General features: G+C 57.7%; 2 protein-coding genes across 2 annotated transcripts in view; one reads left to right on the forward strand and one right to left on the reverse strand.

Moving 5' to 3' along the window:
- ZP1 (zona pellucida glycoprotein 1) overlaps positions 1-5,998 on the forward strand; it is a 17,428-nt gene extending 11,430 nt beyond the window's left edge. The window contains exons 2-11 of the mRNA XM_044682000.1: positions 187-291; positions 615-803; positions 1,251-1,438; positions 1,518-1,615; positions 3,332-3,459; positions 3,552-3,741; positions 3,816-3,963; positions 5,168-5,249; positions 5,414-5,533; positions 5,758-5,998. Of these exons, the coding sequence (XP_044537935.1) occupies positions 187-291; positions 615-803; positions 1,251-1,438; positions 1,518-1,615; positions 3,332-3,459; positions 3,552-3,741; positions 3,816-3,963; positions 5,168-5,249; positions 5,414-5,533; positions 5,758-5,984 (1,475 nt within the window). The 3' untranslated portion in view covers positions 5,985-5,998. The remainder of the gene's footprint in view (positions 1-186; positions 292-614; positions 804-1,250; positions 1,439-1,517; positions 1,616-3,331; positions 3,460-3,551; positions 3,742-3,815; positions 3,964-5,167; positions 5,250-5,413; positions 5,534-5,757) is intronic.
- A 4,910-nt stretch (positions 5,999-10,908) lies between these two features.
- On the reverse strand, positions 10,909-19,827 carry PRPF19 (pre-mRNA processing factor 19). Its single transcript, XM_044680533.1, has 15 exons — positions 19,607-19,827; positions 17,777-17,926; positions 17,499-17,575; positions 16,667-16,882; positions 16,470-16,532; positions 16,175-16,216; positions 16,000-16,074; positions 15,423-15,498; positions 15,191-15,300; positions 12,964-13,119; positions 12,696-12,765; positions 12,514-12,599; positions 12,162-12,332; positions 11,980-12,085; positions 10,909-11,049 (listed from the first exon to the last, which is right to left on the reverse strand). Exons 1-15 carry the CDS (start codon positions 19,623-19,625, stop codon positions 10,952-10,954), a joined length of 1,515 nt encoding a protein of 504 aa, XP_044536468.1. The 5' UTR covers positions 19,626-19,827; the 3' UTR covers positions 10,909-10,951.
- Between the last annotated feature and the right edge of the window lie 372 nt (positions 19,828-20,199).

Consider the following 20,199-nt stretch of genomic DNA (forward strand, 5'->3'; position numbering starts at 1 on the left):
CCCAGCCTGGCGCTCCGGACTCCTCCTCCCCCGAGGCCCAGCCTGGCGCTCCGGACTCCTCCTCCCCCGAGGCCCAGCCTGGCGCTCCGGACTCCTCGGTTGTCCAGCCTTCTCCCTCCGCTGCCGGGCTCAGTCCTCACCCTCTGGACCCAAACTGGAGACGCTGGCCTCCCCGGCCTGTTACAGTTCGCTTCCCCCGGGGCCGCCCCACCCGGATCCACCCCACTGGGGCTTCTCCGGCCTCCCGCCCAAGCCCAGCGGGCTCTCGGGTCTCCCCGTCTCCCTCAGGTGAGTCTCTTCTCTTTCTGTCTTTTCAAACCCTGACCCTTTGCCATAGAGTCAATACTGTGTGTTGGTGTGTTGAGCCATTAGAGTGGTAAAGACAAGGCAATGGGGGAGAAGTGACTCGCCCAGGGTCACCTGGGAAGTGTCTGAGGCTAGATTGGAACCCAGCACCTCCCGCCTCTGGGTAGGAGCCTCCCTTGAGGCAGGTTCCCGGACCGTCTCCTGGACTCCTCTGGCTGAAGCGCTTCTTCCTAGCTCAGCCGGACTCGTGATTGGGGGGCCAGCCCGGACCACCGCCTCCTGCCTCCCCTTACACGAGTGCATCATCCCAGAGCGGAAGCCAATGGGGTTCTGGAAGGGGCTTCCACCCCGGGTCCTGTCTCCCCCCCCAGGCAGATGCCGGGTCGCTGCCGGCCGCATCCCCTGCGCAGAAGGCAGGACCGCGGAAGCCTGTCTTGAAGCCGGCTGCTGCTATGACACCTCGGAGGTGGAGGTTCCGTGTTTCTATGGCGACACAGGTGCACCCGGAAGCGAGGCGGGGCTGGGCTGGGCTTGGGGGGCGGACAGGGAGGGGCGGGTGGGGGGGCTTCCTGGGGGGGTTCCCTCCCAGCGGAGGCCTCCTTCTTCGGCATGGCGAACAACCTAGAAACGTCTCTGCAGCCTAGACGTAAAGGTCAAGTCGAGGAAGGCCGGCGGGGAGCTCCGGGGAGCGCTAGCCTTTGGGGAATCGGGGGACACGCCAGAGACAGGCCCAGCAGCCCCCCAGCAGGCCTCGGAGGGATTCAGCTCCAGGGAGGGATGGCCTCGGGCTCATGACGTAAACTCTGCCAGAGCCTCGGGCCAGGCCGCCCCCTTCCCCATTTCCTGGGGGAGTGAGGCCAGGAGCCCAGCAGCCAAGCCCCGGCCCTTCTGCCCTCGGACGTCCCCGACACTAACCGGCCTCGGTCCTCCGGCCTCTATCGCAGCCACCGTCCAGTGTTCCCAAGAGGGCCTCTTCGTCCTGGTGGTCTCCCAGAACACCACCGCCGAGAGGCAGGTCAGCCTGGAGAGCCTCCGGCTCGGCTACGCCTCGGGCGGCTGCGCCCCGAGCCAGAGGACGGAAGACTTCGTGGTGTTCCGCTTTTTGGTCACCCAGTGTGAGACCACCATCCAGGTAGGGGGGAGGGGCGGCTCTGCGGGGCTCCCGCAGCGTGAAGGCCCTCCTCCAGCTTCTCTCTGCCTCCCCTTCCCAGGTGGCCCACGGCCAGCTCGTCTACGAGAATCAGTTGGTGTCGGCGATCGACGTCCAGTCGGGGCCAGAGGGTGCCATCACTCGGGACAGCAGCTTCCTGTGAGTGGGGGAGAGGGAGGCCGTGGCTCCGGAGGGGGCGGCCCAGCTTCCTCTTCTCTCAAGCCTAAGGGGTCAGCCTGGGCGGTCGGAGTCCTGGAGAAGGAAAAGAAGCTCTCCGAGGGCACGGAGTGGGCCAGGCCTTGGGGAGCTGAAATCTTGAGCTCTTGGGGAGCAAGGCAGAGGGGAAAAATGGGCTTCCGGGTTTGGGGGGCAGAAGACCCAGGAGAGCCCTGGTCGGGGGTCTCCTCACCAAGAAGCCATAATGAGCAAAAGTCAGGTTGGGTGTCTTGGCCACACTGAGCGGCCTTGAGGTTTCATGCCTGGGAAGGTTTGCTGAGTTGGCCCCGAGAACAGGAAGCCGAGTCAGACACTGCTCAGAAACCCTCTGGAGGAGGCTGGAGCCTGTCAGGGGCTCAGAGATCCCCAGGCTGGAGGAGGCTCCACTTTTTAGAGGTAGCCCGTGTCACAGGGTGGCAAGAGGCTTCCTGCCTGCCTCCCCAAAGGGTGGGAGCCGGGGCCCTCCTCAGAGACGGGGACTCGGCTTCTCTCTTCTCCAAGTTGCCTTGTGAGCCATTGAGGGGGAAAGGATGGCCCCAGCCTCCAAGGGGCTTGTCCTCCAGCTAGAGGATGAGCCTGTGACCACAGCGGACCACGGCATTCAAGGAAGCGGCCTGAGAGGTCTAGAGTCCGAGGTGGTCCAGTCATTCCAGGGTCACCTGACTCTTGGAGATCCCATTTGGGGCTTTCTTGGCAGAGATCCTGGAGGGTGCAATTTCCTTCTCTCATTTTACAGATGAAGAAACTGAGGCAAACAAGGTTCAGGGATTCGTGCAGGGTAGGAAGTGTCTAAGGCTAGATTAAGCTCTTCCTGACTCCAGCCTGGCCATCGATCCATCACTGCACCGCCCAGCTGCCAGGCTGGGTTCAAATCTTGCCTCTTCCACTGACTGCCTGTGGAACCTTAGACAAATCACTTCATTTCTTAGCGCCTCGGTTCCCTCGTTTGTAAAATGAGAGAAGTAGACTAGGTGGTCTCTCGGGATCCTTTCCAACTTGAGATCCGCAGACCTTGCGACCAAGCTGGCAACGATACTCCCGAATCTGGACTAGGAAAGGATGTCCAGCCGGGCCTGAACCCAATCCCTCGGGCATCTCCAGTGAAGAGTTTTTGCTTCCCAACTCGCCAGCTCTTTGACGGTTCTGGTCACTAGCATTTCCCCCCGAGTACGGGGAACAGAGATCTCCTTTTCCAGTTTAGTTGGGGGCCTGCCGTCCTCTTCCCAAGGTCTGTGGCACTTTCCAGTGACCACCAAGCCCCCCTGTAGCCTTAGTCACGGACGATCATTTGTCTCGCTCCAGCTCCAGGATGCAGGTCCCGTTCTCTGCCGGTAGTCTGCCACCTCTCAGAAGGGAGCTATGCTTCCTGGCTAAGTCACTAAACCCTGCTTGCCTCGGTTTCCTCACCTGTCAAATGAGCTGGAGAAGGAAATGACCAACTACTCCAGGATCTCTGCCAAGAAAACCCCAAACAGAGCCGTGAAAAGTCACACACGACTGAAGCGAAACAGCCGAGCTCTAGCCCTGCCTTCTAAGTAGCCGCCATCTTTGACCAGACACCAGCAGGGTCCCAGCTTTGTCTTGTAAGAAGTACCGGGCTGTCCCCGGGTGATGCCTTCTGAGGGCTGACCCAGTCTCCACCTTCTCATCCCGCTGCAGCCTCCACGCTCGCTGCATCTTCAACGCCAGCGACTTCCTGCCCCTCCAGACGGAAGTTTTCCGCTTGCCACCACCGGCTCCCGTGGTCCAGTCTGGCCCCTTGCACCTTGAGCTCCGAATCGCCAAAGGTAAGGAGCCCTCTGCCCTGCCCTCCCCGGAGCCTTTGTGCACCGGGGTCCACCCCGAAGGCTCAGGGGGCCTCCCTTCTCCCCCAACCTAGATCAGAAGTACAGCTCCTACTACGACGCGAAGGACTTCCCCATTTTCAAGACGCTGCGGGAGCCCACGCACGTTGAAGTGAGACTTCTCAGGAGGACGGACCCCAATCTGGTGCTGGTCCTGCATCACTGCTGGGCGACGCCCAGCACCAATCCCTTCAGGGAGCCTCAGTGGCCTCTCCTGTTTGATGGGTGAGTGGCTCACCGGGGACCAAGCCCGACTTCCCGGCAGGCCCCGACCAACACCTCGCCGACTTCTTTTCCAGATGCCCATTTGCCGGGGACGGCTACAAGACCAAGCTGGTGCCCGAAAGGAATACGTCGGAGCCCCTTTTCCCGACTCATTATCGACGTTTCACCGTGGCCACTTTTACCTTTGTCGACTCGGTCTCCCAGAGGGCTCTCAGTGGACCGGTAAGGGCTGCGGCTCGGTTCTGAACGGGAGAGGAAAGACAGGCTGCCTTTGGGGAACAGAGAGCCGGAGAGCGGAGGCCAGGAAGACTGGACTCTAGAACGCAGCGAGAGGGGCAGAGGGTGTAAGAAGGCGGCCAAGGACGGGAGAAGGCGGTCGAAGGGATTTAAGTGTCCAGTACGGTCCGTCCTCTGTTGTAGGAGTTTGTCCTGCAGGAAGTCGGTCCCTCTGGCAGTTGGGTGAAGGACGGATCACAGTGAGGAGAGATTAGGGCGGGGAGACCAGTTAGGAGGCTACTGGAACAGTGCCGTTAAACGATGGGGAGGACCCAGCGTAGGGCGGCAGCTCTATGAGCAGAAAGGAGGCAGACTAGATACTATGGAGAGGAAAATGTCAGAGCAGAGAAGCTGCTGGCCTTGAGGCCTGGGAGACTGCCAGGGTGCGGGCCCCCCTTTCCTCTGCTGGGTGATTCCTCTACCACTGGCCTCTGTGAGCCGGGTGCTACTAAATGTTAGGCCCACTGAGTCCACCACCCTCCAGCAGGACTTGAGGTTCCCCCAGTGACACACCGGGACGGTTCTGTTGAGTATTCGCTCTGGTCCGTTGGCCCACGCTTGGAATTTGCTTCTCGTGAGTCAGCTCTCTAGTAGACTTGAGTAAAGAGGCCCCCTGACCCCCGGCCTAGTATCGGCAGTGTCGGGCTCGGGGTGTTCCATTCCGGCTTTAAAGTTTCCCTCTCAGGACCCAGAAGGAAAGGCCCGATCCACCAGCCGAGGGCTGGTCTTCCCGGGGGCCGGAGTTGAGTAGCAGGCGCCATTTTGTTCTTCTACGAGGACAAAGAGCTGATCCCACCCCCTCCCTGGACCAGTGTCTTTGACGGCTGGCCTCTAGAGGCTGACCTGAGAATTCCTATACTAAGAGATGGTCCCCTAAACTCTGCTCAGATCAAAGGTTTGACACCCCCTGTGCCCAGCAGCCATGGTATGGAGCAGGGGTTCCCAAACTTTTTTGGCCTCCCGCTCCCTTTCCAGAAAATATGACTCAGCCCTCTGGAATTAATTTTTAAAAATTTTGATAGCAATTAATAGGAAAGATAAATGCTCCCGTGGCCATCACTGCAGCACCCACCAGGGGGCGCTGGCGCCCACTTTGGGAATCGCTGCTCTAGACTGAAAGATGCCTGATGCTGGTTTCCCCTCGGTGCAGGTTTACTTCTTCTGTAGTGCCTCTGCCTGCTCTCCCTCCGAGACAGAGATGTGCAGGGCCGTGTGTCACTCGGGGGCTACAAGTGAGTGAGATTTGGGGTCTTGGGGTGGGGGAAGCTGGCATGCCCTCCTTGGGGAGGGGCCCCAGACCCCCTCGATCCCACGTAATGCACAAGAGTGCCCTGCTGGGATGCCAACCTGGCACAGGGCCAGGATGCAACGAGGTACCTCCGACTCCTCTTGGCAGAGCGGAGGCGCTTCATAGATCCCCACATTGGCACGGAAGGAGCCCAGGACATGGTGGGTTCTCCAGGCCTGGTAGAGTTGGGGGCTTCTCGAGGACAGAAGAGCATCCTAACAAAAAAAGGTGTGTGAGGGGCTGGGCTGCGCTGGGGAGGGTGTAGACGCACGTATATGGCCTTTTGGGCCAAGAACTCCCCCAGGGTACCGCCTTGGCGTAAGGTCTCCCTCGGGTGACGCCTGTCCCCAGGGACTTAGACCTGGACGCCTGGGGCGCCTCCGGCTGGCTCTTGGCCTTTCTGCTAGTCTTTGGGCAGTGCTGAGTCTTGTTAGTTCTTACACCCGCTCTAGCTCCCCCCTCCGCAGAGCCCAGCGCGCCGGGTGCGTCCGTCTTCTCGCGGCCCGACGTCTTGGAGCCGCTCCCTCCAGAAGGGCCCTCCTGGAACGCGAGCCTGAAACCTTTGCTGTGGGCGAGCCTCTCCCTGGCCGTCACCACCACTTTCCTAGTGGGGGCTGCCCTCTTTGGAAGGACCCCGAAGCTTCGCAAGGGGAGCAGGGGATGCAGAGAAGCTCAATAAAGCAGAGTGGTGATATTCGGACCAACCGTGTGCTGTTCTTGGGCTTAGTCGGGGCGCCAGACTGGGCAGAGAGCCCGCGAGGCGGGCTGGCCGGGCCCCTTGGTTTGATGGCATTTCGAAGCCTGGGATTTGCCCAAGGCCCTCCGATTCCAATCTGGTGCTCTTCTACTTGGAGGCGGGCTTGCCACGACTCTCTTCCCCAAATGCTACTTTGGGTCTTTCAAAAAGAAGCAGCCTTGACTTCCCCTAAAACTCATCTTCTCCAACTCCCCAAAGCACTGGAGCTGCCCTGACCAAGGTTTGCCTCCACCAAGGCCACTCTTTGGGCCGAAGGAGGACAAAACTTTAAGGATAAAAGTGTCCTCCAGCACGCAAGATGGAGTGTTCCCGGGGGTCTCCGTGCTTGATGCCCATCCATCTCCCCACCCCGAGCCAAGAAGGCCTGTAGGCCAGTCATTTTTCCTTCCAAAAGGCTTTTCTTGTAGCCGGAACGGATTTGGAGGCGGCACAAAATTAGCTCCCAGAAATAAGGAGGCGGCCACGCCGGTAGCAGGGAAGTGTCCCCTTCTGGCCACACCGGCCAATGGCTCAGCCCCTACCTTCTGGACTTTCAGCTGCTGTCAGCCACCCCCCTAGGTCCCAGCACCCTCCATGAGGAGCCCCTGGAGCAGGAAGGCTGTGGGGCTCTGGGTGGGCACCCCCGCCTCGGCCCCGGCCGTCGTCCTCCTGGATCTTGGCCTTCTCCGGCGATGCTGGCGATCAGGGGGCGTAGGTGAAGCGCTTTGGGAGGGAATGGCTAGAGAAGGAAGGCGCCCTCCTGTTGGGCAGAGCAGCCCAGGGAGGACCGCAGCCATCTCCTCCTGCGCCCGGCGTCCCAGACCCCTTCTGGAGTAGATGGTCTCCCTCCTTTGGGGCTCCAGGCTCTCGGTTGGGTGTCCCGGGGGCCTCTGTTACAGGAGTCTGGTCTGGGGCTGGGAAGGGCAGCAACCCGTGGGACGAGAGGGAGAGGCCCGATGGAGGACAAAGCCGGAGAGTTAGATCTAAAAGGCAGGCCGTGGCCGGGAGCCTCCAGTCCATGGAGGGCTGCCTGATGGAGACTGTGGGCTGGGGGCCTCCCCGAGGGGGAGATCGAGGCCAGGCTGTCGTGAAGGCGTCCCTGCCGGGGAGCCCTCTTCACCGGCCATGGGGCGCTTTGGCTCCACGGAACTTTCTGCATAGTTTGTGGGAGCTGGGAGGCGCCTTCGACACCCCTCTTCCTGGAGGGAAAACCGAGGCTCAGGAGTGGCCGGACGGAGGGAGACTCTGACTCTGCCCTCGGTCCTGAGTGGGGGCCTGGGGGAGGGACGGGATCCCATCAGAAAGCCTCCGAGAAAGCCCCGTCTGTGGAGAAACAGTTCGAGGCCTCCGTGTGCCGAGGAGGTGACGGAGCCGCCAGGCCCCGTTTCCGTGGCAGAAGCCCGAGAGGTCTCCGACGGCTGCCTCGTGGGGGGTTTGGGGGCCGGCGGACACTCGGCTGAGACGTGCCGCTAGTTTAGAGTAACAATCACGAGGACGGATCCAGAAGGCGAGTGTCCAGCCTGGGCTTCTCCGGCCTCCTCTCCCAGGGGGTAAACCGAGGCGCGGGGGCAGAGTTGGACTCCAGGGATCTGCGTCTGTGGCGTCCCTGATTCCTGGTGCCAGCCTGGGGACATGAGCACTAGCTGCGGGGCTCTGCATGGGGAGGTCCTGGGTTCCAATCTGCCCTCAGACTCCCCAGCCGGGTGACCCTGGGCAAGTCCCTTCACCCCCGTGGCCTGGCCCTTCTGCCTTGGGGCTGATTCCAAGACGGAAGGCGAAGGCTAAACTCCGGGCACCCATCAGAGTGCTTGGAGGGACCAGCCGGGCCCCACAGCCAGGACTGGAGGCCGGATTCCCCCCCCCTCCCCCCCCCCGGCTCAAAGCCATCCAACCGTCCTGCGGGCCGGCACCGCCCCGACATGGCCCCTCTAGTGTGACCCGGAGTGCATCATTAGGGGGCAGCCTCGGGCACGAGCCAGCACTGTGGGGGAGAGAAAAGACCTTCGGCCCCCCCAAGCCGGGCCCTGCGGCCGGGGGACCCCAGGCAGAAAGGCCCGAGCGTGACCTCTACCCGTTGGGTGCCCTGGGCCAGCCCTGAGCCTCTGCCGGCCTCCCCGGCCTCATCTATGAAATGGGGGTCCTATAACCTCCCTCAGGGCTGTTGGGGGGATCCAGAGTCGGTATGCGGAAGGCGCCTGGCCAACCCCAGAGGGGAAGCGGATGCCAGGCGGGGCAGGACTCCGGCCAGGCAGGTGGCGCCTCCTTACTGGGCTTCATTTCTGCCCGTCGGGCCTCCTCAGGGTTGTGGATGTAATGAGGGAGGAAGGAAGGAAAGGCAGCCCCGGCCCCCCCTCCTAGCCCACCCGAGATGGCCACAGCCGGGCAGGAAAAAATGAGAACAAAGTGGGGGTGACCCAGGACAGGAGCCTCCTGGGCTTCCCAGAGCCCCCCGGGATCAGCTTGTGCTCCCGCAGGGATGGGGCTGAGAGTGGAGGCCACACCCCGAGGCGCCCCGGGTCGGGCCAGCAGGGCAGGTGCAGACTCTGAGAGGGGCCCCCACGGCCCGGCATGTTGCTGCACACCTTCGTGTGTGACTGAAGCCACCACAGAACAATACAAACAGTCGGGGGAGATGGTGGGGCGATAATCTTTGTTTGCCTAGAGATGGAGCCAGAGCGCGGGGCCCTTGAGGGGCAGGGAAGTGGGGAGCGGCGGCTTCCTTCCCTCTAGGGCAGGCTGAGGGGACCCCTTTCCCCCCCGGATGGAACAAGGCCTCATCTGTGCCCACAAACCTTGCTAGTAGGGTGCCTGGGGGCCCATTTGGGGGCCCAGGGGCGGGGGGGGCCCATTTGGGGGCCCAGGGGCGGGGCCTGTGCCTGGGGCTGCCCTTCCAGAAGGGCTTTTCCTGACTCCAGCCTATACTCTTGGGAGGGGAAAGAAGCAGGTGGAGAACCGGGTTCCTGCATGGGCGGCGCAGAGAAGGGGCTTCCTAATGTTTGTGGGCTGGCTGGCCAGGAGGGGGTGCGGTACAGCGGAAAGCCTGGAGACCTGAATTCGAATCCTCTCCTCTGCCAATCGCGCCACTTTGCTTTTGTCTAGCGCTCCCCTTCTAGAGATGGAGGAAGGAGACTGCCAGGCTTGCCCAGGATGCCACAGGGAGGGCACCAGAGGGAGGGCCTCGCCGGGGCTCCGTGATCCAATGAGCCCACCTTGGTAAAGCCGGGCCCCTCGTGGGCACTGAATACTTGCTGGTCCGCTTCTCCCTGGCCTTGTGCCACGCTGCACTCCTCCCCTCCCTTCAGTTTCCTCATCTGTAAAACCAGTTGAAGGCAATGGCCAAGGCCTCGGCCATGAGAACTCTGGTGGGTCACGGGACCTTAAGCCCGACAGAACCAGGGACTTTTAGAGGCCTCCATGGCCCTTCCTGGGTGTCGGAGGGTCTCGGCTGCTCTTGGCCCAAGAGGTCAGAGCGAGGGGCCACAGGGAAGGGGCTGAGGCTGCTTTGGGCCTCCTGGGCACCTGGGCAAAGCTTGAGCCAGACACGAGCCCATCGTGTCTGCCCGTCGCCCTCTGGTGGGCATTCTGTGCCCGGAGGCCAGAGCCCAGACCTTGGCTGGGTTAGAGGTGGGGCAGAGCTCCCGGGAGGTGCCAGGAAGCCCCGGGTTCTAGTGCTGCCTCCAGCATCAGCAGCTCTGTGGGGGCCTTCGTGGGGCCCACCTGCGTGTCTGTAAAGTGGGAACAGTGGCAGCGTCCACTGGGGCACTCGTTGGGACCCGATGAGGGCTCAGAAGTGCCACTGCAAAGCGCCATCACACAGAAACACCGGCCTGCAGGGGCCACTTATTGGAGAGGGCACAATCCCAGGGCATGAGGGACCAGAGTTCAAATCCCACCTCCTGCACTAACTAGCTCCTGGGCAACAGGCCCAGAGTTCTTCCCGAGGCTCCCAAAGACAGAGGTCTCAGGCTCAGCCAAGGCCCTCCTTTCTGCCAATCAAGCCAGGGATGGTGCTCACACATGCTGGTGCCCATTGACAAGCAGGCCCGGACCCTTTGGGGGAACACAGTAGCCGCCTCTTATGTGGACAAGAATGGAGAGAAAAAAGGAGACAGGATCGCCTCCTGGGGGTCCTAAGCAGAGCTGGGCACTGCGGGGTCACCAGTCATGGGGAGAGGCCTGCAGGGCACGGGCTGGACCCCCTGGCCACAGTGACCTCCCTGGGGCACTCAGAGGGACTTGCCAGGGCTCACTTCTGTCTGTAGACCTGAACCCAAATGCTTGTGGGGGTCAGAGGATGGCCCAGGCAGGGATCCTCAGCCTCTGGGGCTCAAGGGGTGCCTCTCCAGGGCTGATAGCCTTCCCTCTCTCTTGTCCAGGGGAAGCTCAGAGCTTTCTAACAAGGGTTTTGGCCACAGAGACACAAGACAAAAAGTTTATTTTTTTTTTAATGAAACTAGATCGCTGCTTACAAAAACCTGCACGTTCCTGCACCCTCCCCCTCCGCTCAGCCTCCCGCAGGAGCCAGAGCAAACTGGACGTGGGCAGGCCGAGGGTCCCAAATCACTCCTATTTAAAAGAAAGGGAAGCTCTGGGTCCCCGAACCCCTTCTGTGCTGCCTCTGGGGCAATGGCTCATCTCGGCAACCCCACAAATCTTCCCCGAGGGCACTGGCTCTTGGGTGTAGATTCCCTGTGGTGCCCAGAGGTGGGGGCACGGGGCAGGCTGCCCCGTACCTCCAGGACAGTCAACACTGGCTGAGGCCACCATTCAGACCAGAGTGAAATGATGTGAGTGTCCCTTCCCAAATTCCTCCCCCCTCCCCTCACAGTCTCTTTCCCCTTCCCACCCCCCACCCCTAATGCTACCCACTACAGTGACAAGGCCTCAATTTTTTCAGGAGGGAACAGGGCCTACAGGCTGTAGAACTTGAGGCTCCTGTCCATCCCGGTCGAAGCAATGAACTTGGCGTGGTGTCCAAACGCCACCCCTGTGGTCAAGCCGCTGTGCTCTGAGAAGAGAGAAGAGGAAGCCAATTAAGAGTGATGGGGCAGCTGCTGGGGGCCGGGCCTGAGCCTACAAGGGCCAAGTGGAGGACCCATCACGAGGCTTGCATGCCATCAGGAGAAGGATTCGCCCTTCTACCTCTGGGACTGCAAAATCTTGGCACCAAAGAAGACCCTGTAAGGATCCAGTTACCAAGAGACAGAGGAAGCCAGCACAGCAGGGGCAGACCGAAAGGCCACGGGCAGTCAAAGGATGTGAGCAAAGGGCTCTCCAAAGGCGGAGGCCATCATCAACCCAAACAACCCTGCAGCTTTCCAAAAGAAGGTAGAAGTCTGTGCTGGGAGGGCCGTGGAGAGACAGGCACACTCATGCATTGTTGATGGAGCTGCAAACCTTTAACAAGCATTTATTAAAGGCCTACTGTGTGCCAGGCACTGTGCCAAGCAGAGGGGGTACAAAGTAAAGCAGACACCAGCAGTCTGTGCTCTCAAGGAGCTCATGGACTAATGGAAAAGACCATACACAAGCGACCAGGTGTGAAAAGGGCTGGACCAACTCTTCTGGGAAGTGGTTTGGAATGAGCTAGCAACAGACATCCATATGCTCTGACTCAGAGATCTACTACTAGGTACACGTGTCAGGGCAGAAAGAAAGGTCCCGTATTTTTATCAGAACTTTCTGTAACAGGGAACAAGCCCATCCCTTGGGGAATGGCAAAATAACTTGTGGCATAGGAGTGGGCTGGAGGAGAGAAGAGAGGAGCAGCAGGAGGCTCGGATGAGCTTGTGTCTGCCCCTTCCCATGGGCCTAGTCCTGGTTCTGGCCCCGGAGCCCCTCACTGCTCTCCTAGTCCATGGCCCAACAGGGCTCTTGATGCCCGGCAGGCTCTTCCTGCCTGCCCCCTCCCCCCAGCAGAGAAGGGAGAACTCGCTACCTGTAAAGTGGAGGATTTCTGTCCACTGTTTGCAGATATAGATTTGAACGTCGGTGCCTCCGAGGGCCAGGTACGTGCCACTCTGGTCAAAGATGAGTGACTTCACCTGTGGGAGACAAGCAGGCTCAGAGGGCTGCCTGGGCAGGGGACGGTCCACAGAAGCAGCAGAGCTGACCACCCACCTCAAAGTTGTTGTCCAGCTGCAACGTCTTGAAATTTTTGAGTTTGCGAAGATCCCAGAGTTTGACAGATGAATCATCAGCCGCAGTGGCCAAATAATAACCATTCTCAGAGAAGGCAATGCTGGTGATAGGGCCAGAGTGTCCGGGGAAATTGGCCACGTTGGTACGTTCCTGCAATCAGGGTAAGGATAGGATTTTTTTTAGGCAGAAGTGGGGGTGGGGAGGGGTTGTCAGCATAGGCAGGAAGCCTCCTCCTGCAGCAGGACTGCTCTAGTCTCCATCCATGCCGTGCCTGCCACGCACACTAAGTAATGCTGATGAAAGCACACAGCACTCCAGGCCTCGCACCTACCTTCAAGTCCCAGATCTTGATTTGAGAGTCCATGGTCCCTGTCCCAAAAATGAGCCCATCAGGATGGAACTGAGCGCAGGTGAGAGCTGCAGAAAGAAGGGGACACAGCCTGGAGTCAGGGCCCGCTGGGCCGTGGCCAAAGGAGAGGAGGGAGGGATCTGCAGGCCTTCCCGGTTACTCACCGCATCCCGAGGTCTCATCCGTGACCTTGGTGAGCACTCGTCCTGTCTGGATGTCGGAGAAGGCCCAGTACTAGAGACAAGCACAGACAACAAAACAGAGATGAATGGGGGGACACATATGCCTATTGGGAGAACACAAGAACCTGGCAATAGAGTGGGCTCGATGACTTAAGGACGCCTCAAAAAGCAGGGCTTCTGAGGCTGGGAGTCACAGGCTCCCAAGGAGCTGAGACTTTCGCCTCCCCAGTGACCCTGAAGACAAACCCACCTGATCATCGGAGGAGCTCAGGAGATAATCACCCGTGGCGTGAAGACTGAGGCCAGTCACGGCACTCTCGTGGGCCCGGACAACTTGCACACAAGAGGCATTGGGGACCGACCAAATTCGGATGGTAGCATCTGGGGAAGCAGAAAACACCAGATCCTAGGGAGGAAGAAAAGACAGGAAATTAGAAATGAGTGAGGCAGACGGAACATGAGACTTCTATGAAAGGAAATGGGGGAGGCTCCTAAGCTGGGGCTCCTTCTTTACCACGGGCTCATCCCCTGTGTTTTTCCCCAGGTTTTAGGAGTGTTTCAGGACCTTTCTGGTCTTCATGCTGCTCCCCAAAAGATCTTTCTGAATCATCACTCCCTTAGTAGAATCATCTACTCTGACACCACGGGGGACCCCCACTGCCCATCAAATCCCGCACCCCTGGAAAATGGCTCTCATTTTCTAGCCTTAGCTCATATTCTTCCCCTTCACATGCTCTACATCCAGTCAAACTGCTGTCTCCCAGGACTGGATTACCTCCGCTTGCTCCTGCAAAACCCACATCCCTTGGGTTGGCTGACTCTTTGAGGCTTTCCCTGACAATTCGCCGCCCCATTCCTGGTCCTCTCCCTATCACACTTATCTTCTGTGCAGATGCTGCCATGGGCTGGAAGCACCCCAAGAATCTTATCTATCCTTGCACCCCCAGGGTCCAGGCCTGGGTGAGGCTCAGGGGAGGTGCTTAACATAAATGGAGACCACAACGGAACCAGCAGGTCATGGCCTGCAATACCACACTGCCATCTAATGGCAGAGGCAGGGCATGGCAGGCCAAGAGAGGAAATGGTTTTTCTCTTTGGCTTTCCCCAAAGTTTCCTACAGGATGGGAATAATAGGTCTCAAGGAGTCCTGAGGCCAAGTAGGCCAGCCTCAGGGCCCAGTCCAGCAGGGAACACCCAACCTGCATTCCCATTTTAGAGGCCCAAAATTCCACAATCACTTCTAGAGCCAGCAGCCAGTAGTTAAATCAGAGAACCAAGAATGAGCAGGACACAAGCCCAATCATCCCATCTATGGATCACGAACCTAGAAAGGTGTAGACCAGTGATGAGCAAACTACAGCCTGCAGGCCAGACGCAGCCCCCTGAAATGTTCTATCTGGCCAGGCAACATTATTCCTAATCTGACTAATACAGTGAGTAGGAAACAATACAATGAAACTTCAAAAAGAGTTGCCTTAGAAACAGACGGAGCATTTCCTTTCCTTTGGCCCCCTCTTTAAAGAGTTTGCCCATCACTGGGTAGTGTAGAGGTTCAATCGATCGATTCCCTCAATCTGAATAACAAGGAAACTGAGGCCCACAGAGGTGACACAACTTGCACAAGGTAACCCAGCAGCAAGTCCAAGAGCCAGGATTTGAGTCTAGGCTGTGACCAGATGCCCTGAGCTCTTCTTGACTCCTAACCTGCAGGATCCATTAATTAGCCAATGATAGAGGGGTGAGCAGTGACACATCAGAGATACCCGCACAAAAAAAAGGCACAAGGGCAGGGCTGGACATCCCGGAATGGCCACAGACCTTCATTTTATCAAAGACAGCCCAGCAGAAAAGGTAGAACTGTCACATGTTCAGGACACTTCCGCTGAGTTTGGTCTCTCGAGCCTTTAAATGGCTCCAAAGGGAATGTAGCTGGCTCGCTGGGTGGAGACTAGAGGGATTTGGCCAGAGAATCCTTATGGGGCTCAGACAGCAACTTTCCCAAGCCAGACTGTTTCCCACTTGTCAAACGAGGTTGGACTAGATGACCTCTGAAGGTCCTTCTAGATCAGTGATTCCCAAAGTGGGCGCCACCGCCCGCTGGTGGGTGCTGCAGCGATCCAGGGAGATGGTGATGGCCACAGGTGCATTTGGGGGCAGTGATAGTATGTGAGAAGGGGTGCTAAGTAATTTTTTTTCTGGAAAGGGGGCAGTAGGCCAAAAAAGTTTGGCAACCACTAGTCTAGATCAAAGTGCCAAAGTCCTTAAGTAAAATCCAGAACCCTGAAGGGTCATTTAAGGAAAGAGTAACCATTCTGACCTTCACACATCCAACCCAGAGCACCACCATCAGATAAATAACCTAACTCAACGTAGAGTACTGACCCAGTCTAATCACTGACCTATGTAAGTAGCTTCCAAGGGACCCAGGCCTACAAAACTGCACCCAGAAGAGACACTCAACAAGCCAACGGCCTTACCTGGGATGGATGGAACACCACACTGGTAACCTTCTTCGCATGGCCTTTGAGCGTGGCCAGGATCTGCTCTGAGCTCTTGTCGAAGACCACAACATTTTTATCTGCTCCTCCTGAGGATGACCCATTTAAAGAGCTGTGAAGAAGGGCCCAGGATGCCCTTCCTCACCCCAGCCGATAATGCCCGGCACATCCCACACACAGCCCACCAGCTGGGCCAGGCCTCATCATTTACCAGTGAGGATCTTGTTGGTATCCGAGGGGCAGAGGTCCAAGGCAAGAATTCCTGGAATGCTGGCACTATGTAGCCCCTTTACAGAGGAAGAGGAGTCTCAGTAACCCAATTATAACTGAGGTCATCCCCAGAGCTAGAGCTTGATCCCCAGGCCAAGGGGACACACGTGGCCTATGCAAACACCCACCCCTGCATCCCCCAGTTCCCAGGATTCAAAGCCTGCACTTATTTCTTTCTCCAAATTCCCTCCTTGACTAAAAGCAAGGAACTCCTCATTCTGCAGTTGACAGGGGCCCTATTGACGTAGATGGTGGGAGTAGGGAAAAGGAGTGCTCAACCACACAAGACTCCTCCCCACCCACCCACCCTGATCATGTTGTCTGCAGGGAGCCAGGGGCCTGGAATATTTGCACCAGGACACATACATGCTATCTCCCTAAAAGGAAAGATGAGCATGAAGAATGAGCCCTTCTGCCTGAAGCCTGCAGATGATGCAGCAGGGAGAAGATTCAGTTCCCAAGGATCACAAGGAGCATCACTTTAGAGCCCAGGGAGAAGCTAGAGGAATGCCACTCACCACATGGGATGCCACCTGCCGGTACTTGCTAAGCTCTTCTGGCTTCACGAGCTCCTCCGGTACCGTCTTCCCCCTCTGAAGAAAAGAAGAGCCCCAGAGGCATGCTGGTGAGTGGAGACCAAGGCCTCTCCTCAGCCCCCTCCCTCACATGCCCCCTCCAGCAGGCAGGACTCACCTTTTTACGCTCTGTGGTAAGCACGGTTGCTTTGTCTTGAAGCTGGAGAAGAGAGTGAAGGACTGTAAGACCAAGGCTGGAAAGCCACCTGCTAGCCCCACAAATAAGCCCCAGGGTTACCACCCAGACCAGGAGACAACGAAGGGAGCCGGGACTCCTTCTGACAACTGAATTTCACATGTAGGACACTAAGCCTTTATCTAGGCAGGCACCAGGGATGGGAGAAGGGAGGCGAAGGCTGAAGACACTGGAGCTCTGCCAAGTGTAAGAGAACCCAGGGAGTCAAGGGATCTACCTTCTGGATAATCTCTGGAGTCATTCCGACCAGCTCTCCCAAATCCATTGGCTCACCAGCACCCTAAAGGGAAAAAGAGCAAGGTTGAGAGGAGGCACCAAGTATAGCCTGGATGGGCGAGATGCCCACCAGACCTGGTCTGGGGCACACTGAGTCCTGTGGCCGAGTCAGTAGTGCAACTGGAGAGAAACACTCACCACAACACTGGGTTGGGAGCTTGGCACAGCCTGAGGAACAATGAGACCAGCCTGGGGCTTCAGTGTGGCCAGAGCTTCTCGGGCAGCAGTGACCTCCTTCGTGAGACGGGCAATGACACGGCAAGCAGCATCATGCTGGTACAGTGCGTGTGAAAGCTCCTGGCGGGTGGTCTGCAGCTGCTGGCGCAGGGTAAAGCTGTGGAGCATGACTGCGTCCTGGGGAGAAAGGGGTCTGTGTGAGACCAGGAGTAGCTGGCCTGATGCCATAGGCTGAGCCTCATCTGGGGCTGATGCTATACTGGGAAGAAGACAACTAACGAGATAGGAGAAAGCTGATAGAGGTTCAAGTACTATTTGTCATTCGTTTTGCCATTGTGTGGGTCCTTCCCCTCTAGCCCAGCCAGGCCACCCTCCCCCAAGCACGGGGGTCAATCAATGGGAACCTCAGTCAAAGGAGAAGTCCACTATCGATAACTTCAGTGTAGCCACCTGGGCCTCCCATGCCCTTGGTCAGGAAGCACTGATATATTGCTTCATGTCCCTCAGAGAACATGGCACTCTTCACTACGCCCTGAAGTCTGTGGACACCCATGAAACAAGCCCTTTACCCCTCTCCAGTCCAATCCACACATTCAAAAAAAAAAAAAAAAAAAAAAAAAAAAGGAAAAACAGGCTTGTCACACAGAACTGCTATGTTATCCTCCCACCCCGACAAGAGAGAAGCTCTTCACCCACCCCCAGCTCACCTGCCTCCCCCCATTCCAAGCCCCTATACAACTTCATACCTGCTGCCCTGCATTGGAAAGAGGATGTTTTCCATCACTGCACTCACCCATTCATCTTGGAGGGCTTTCAGGATGGCCGGGATGCTCGTGGCAGATGGAGGCTTGGGCCGGATTGGGTGGGCAACTATCCAAGACAGAGAGAGAGGTTCTTGATAGATTTCCAGGAAAGTCTACCTCCACCCCAGTCTCTTCCCTTCTGGACCCTTTAAAACTTGGCTTTTCTTCAAGGATATTACTACCCTCAGAATCACTCCCTATCAGAGCCCTGGCCCCCAGCTCTGTACACCCCGACTCTAGGATGAGCAGACCCTGGAGAAAGAGGCACCTTTGATGTCAATGAGCTGCTCCTCAGACAGAGGCTGGTTATTGATGGGGTCAGTGCCATTCTCTGCAATATACTTCTCAATCAGCCTCCGTTCATACACATGGTTGGACACAGGGGATACACAAGGATGCTCAGGTACCTCATTGGAGACTGCAAAGAAAGAGCACTTATGAGCACTTGGATGGAAGGGAACCTAGGTCAATGGTCCCTACATTCACTCCACAAGAATTTCCAGAGTGCTTATTATACACAAGGCACTGGGCCATCTTTCCCAACAGGATCAGAACTCTTCCACCAGGAAAGTTTCTCCAAGTGGGACCACCTACGATGTCAGCTGCCAGCTGGCTGGGAGCTTGGTGCTGGTTTCTCATATCCCAAAGAACATTCGCTAGCCTCCCTTCAGTCTGTAGTTCTCCAATCCCTTATCATGTAATAAATGTATCTGAGTTTTTTGTGTTTGTGAAGCAGTGAGGAAAAAGAGAAAGGGCTCTTTCTGAAATTACAAAGACCTGGGTCCAAACTGCCTTGGACAGTGCTATCTGACCTCCTTGGATCCCTCTTTCCTCTGTCTGTGAAATGAGAACAGCCTCCATACCTCAAAGGGAAAAAGTGAGATAACTATTTGTAAATGTCTTTGTAATCTTAATAAGTATGGGATAATGGGGACAGACTGAGAGCCAGACGGAAGGACCAGAGGTCCTGGGTTCAAATTAGACTTACCTTTCTTGGACAAGTAATTTAATCCCCACTGCCTAACCCTGACTACTCTTCTGCCTTGAAACCAATACACAATATGGATTCTAAGATGGATGGAATGGGCTTTTAAAAAAAAAAAAAAGCAGCTCAGGGTTTCATAGCCTCCTACTACATACACTGTGAGATCCATTAGGGTAGGGGTCATGTCACAAATATTAAATGTTGAATGAATGCATCTAGGAAAAGAAGGTTTGGCTGGAAGGAAAGGGGAAGAAAATGAGATCTAGGGATATCTAGATCTAATCTAGCCCATTCATCTGGGTGTCTGAGAGCTAGGGACAATGTATTTGGAGAAGGCAGAGGAATAACTTCAGTGTGCCAACAGCAACCCCAAGCCCGCTGGCTGCTCCCATTCCACAGACTGCCTTCCTCTAAAGAATCCTCTTGTTCTCAGAACATCCCAGCATGGAATGGACCTGAGAGGTGGCGTGGCCCAACCTCCTCCTCTTATGGAAGAAAAATTTCTGTGTAAGGGGTATGAGAAAAGGCTTGCTCCAAGCTAGGTGGCCAGGCTGGAGCCGGAACCAGGACCAGGGCCCCAAGGTCTCAGGAATCCTTTCCCCCCAGCAACAACTGATCACGGGAGAACAGGGGAAGGGCAGTGGCTTGATGCCTGGCTGCTGGATGGCCTGACAGCAGGAGCCGGGACCCTATCGCTGCACCCCGACATCAGAGGGGTCTCCCTCTTATCGGAGCGGCGCCCCACCTGGCGGACGAACATATTCAGTCCCTGAAAGGCCCGACAGCTCTCCCCCGAGGCTCCCGCTCTGCAGGAGAGCCTGCAGGATCCCAGCATGGGACGAGCCAACCCCTCTGGAGTGCACGTGCGGCCCCGGCCCCGGACAACGTCGCCGCCCCTCCCCCTCGGCCCCGCCTCCACTTCTTTCGTCCGCGGGGGGGCCCCCCCGCATACAGTCGGCGCATAATAAATGCTGCCTCTAGAGCCACGATCCGGAGAATCCTCGCGGCCGACCCTCCCCGCCCATGTTGCAGATGAGGAAACTGAGGCCGCGGCGGCAGGAGAAGCGCCCGGCCCCGCAGGCCCTGGCTGATGGCCCAGAGGCCGCTACTCACTGGAGCAGATGAGGGACATGGCGCCGCCGCCGCTGCCGCCGCCGCGCTGGGGCTCCCTTCCCGCCGGGCTCTGCTTCCGGGGCCACGGCCTCTACTTCCGGTTCTCCCCCTCTCCCGGGGGTGGTTCCGGCTCGGGAAGGGAGAGGGGGAAAGGAGAGAGCCGAGCGCACGGGGATTCACGTGGGGGAACCCGTCGCGCGCGGGATCCTGTGGCAACTAACGGAAACGGGCACTTCCCGGCATGCAACGGGGCCGGATGGAGCCCTCCCGCCCCCTATCCGGGCCTTCTGGAGGGCTCTCGGGTTCTTCCGGAAGAACATGGAGTCAGGGACTACATTTCCCATGATGCAAAAGGAAATAAGGCTCGTCCAATTCCCGGGAGGAATGAGGCTGGGGCCGTTGAAAGATCGCGAGATTTGGTATCGTGAGACTTGATAGTCAATTTATTTCTCCTTTTTTGACTTCAGGGTCGCCGTTGGATAAGTGGGGGAGTTGTCCTGGATGAGCACTCCAGGCTTTAAATCTAAAGACATAGGACTATGGAGAGGGAGGCACCACTTTTTCTACTTTACAGATGGATAAACTGATTCTGG

This window comes from Gracilinanus agilis, chromosome 6 (assembly GCF_016433145.1).
Source record: "Gracilinanus agilis isolate LMUSP501 chromosome 6, AgileGrace, whole genome shotgun sequence".
Lineage (NCBI taxonomy): Eukaryota > Metazoa > Chordata > Mammalia > Didelphimorphia > Didelphidae > Gracilinanus > Gracilinanus agilis.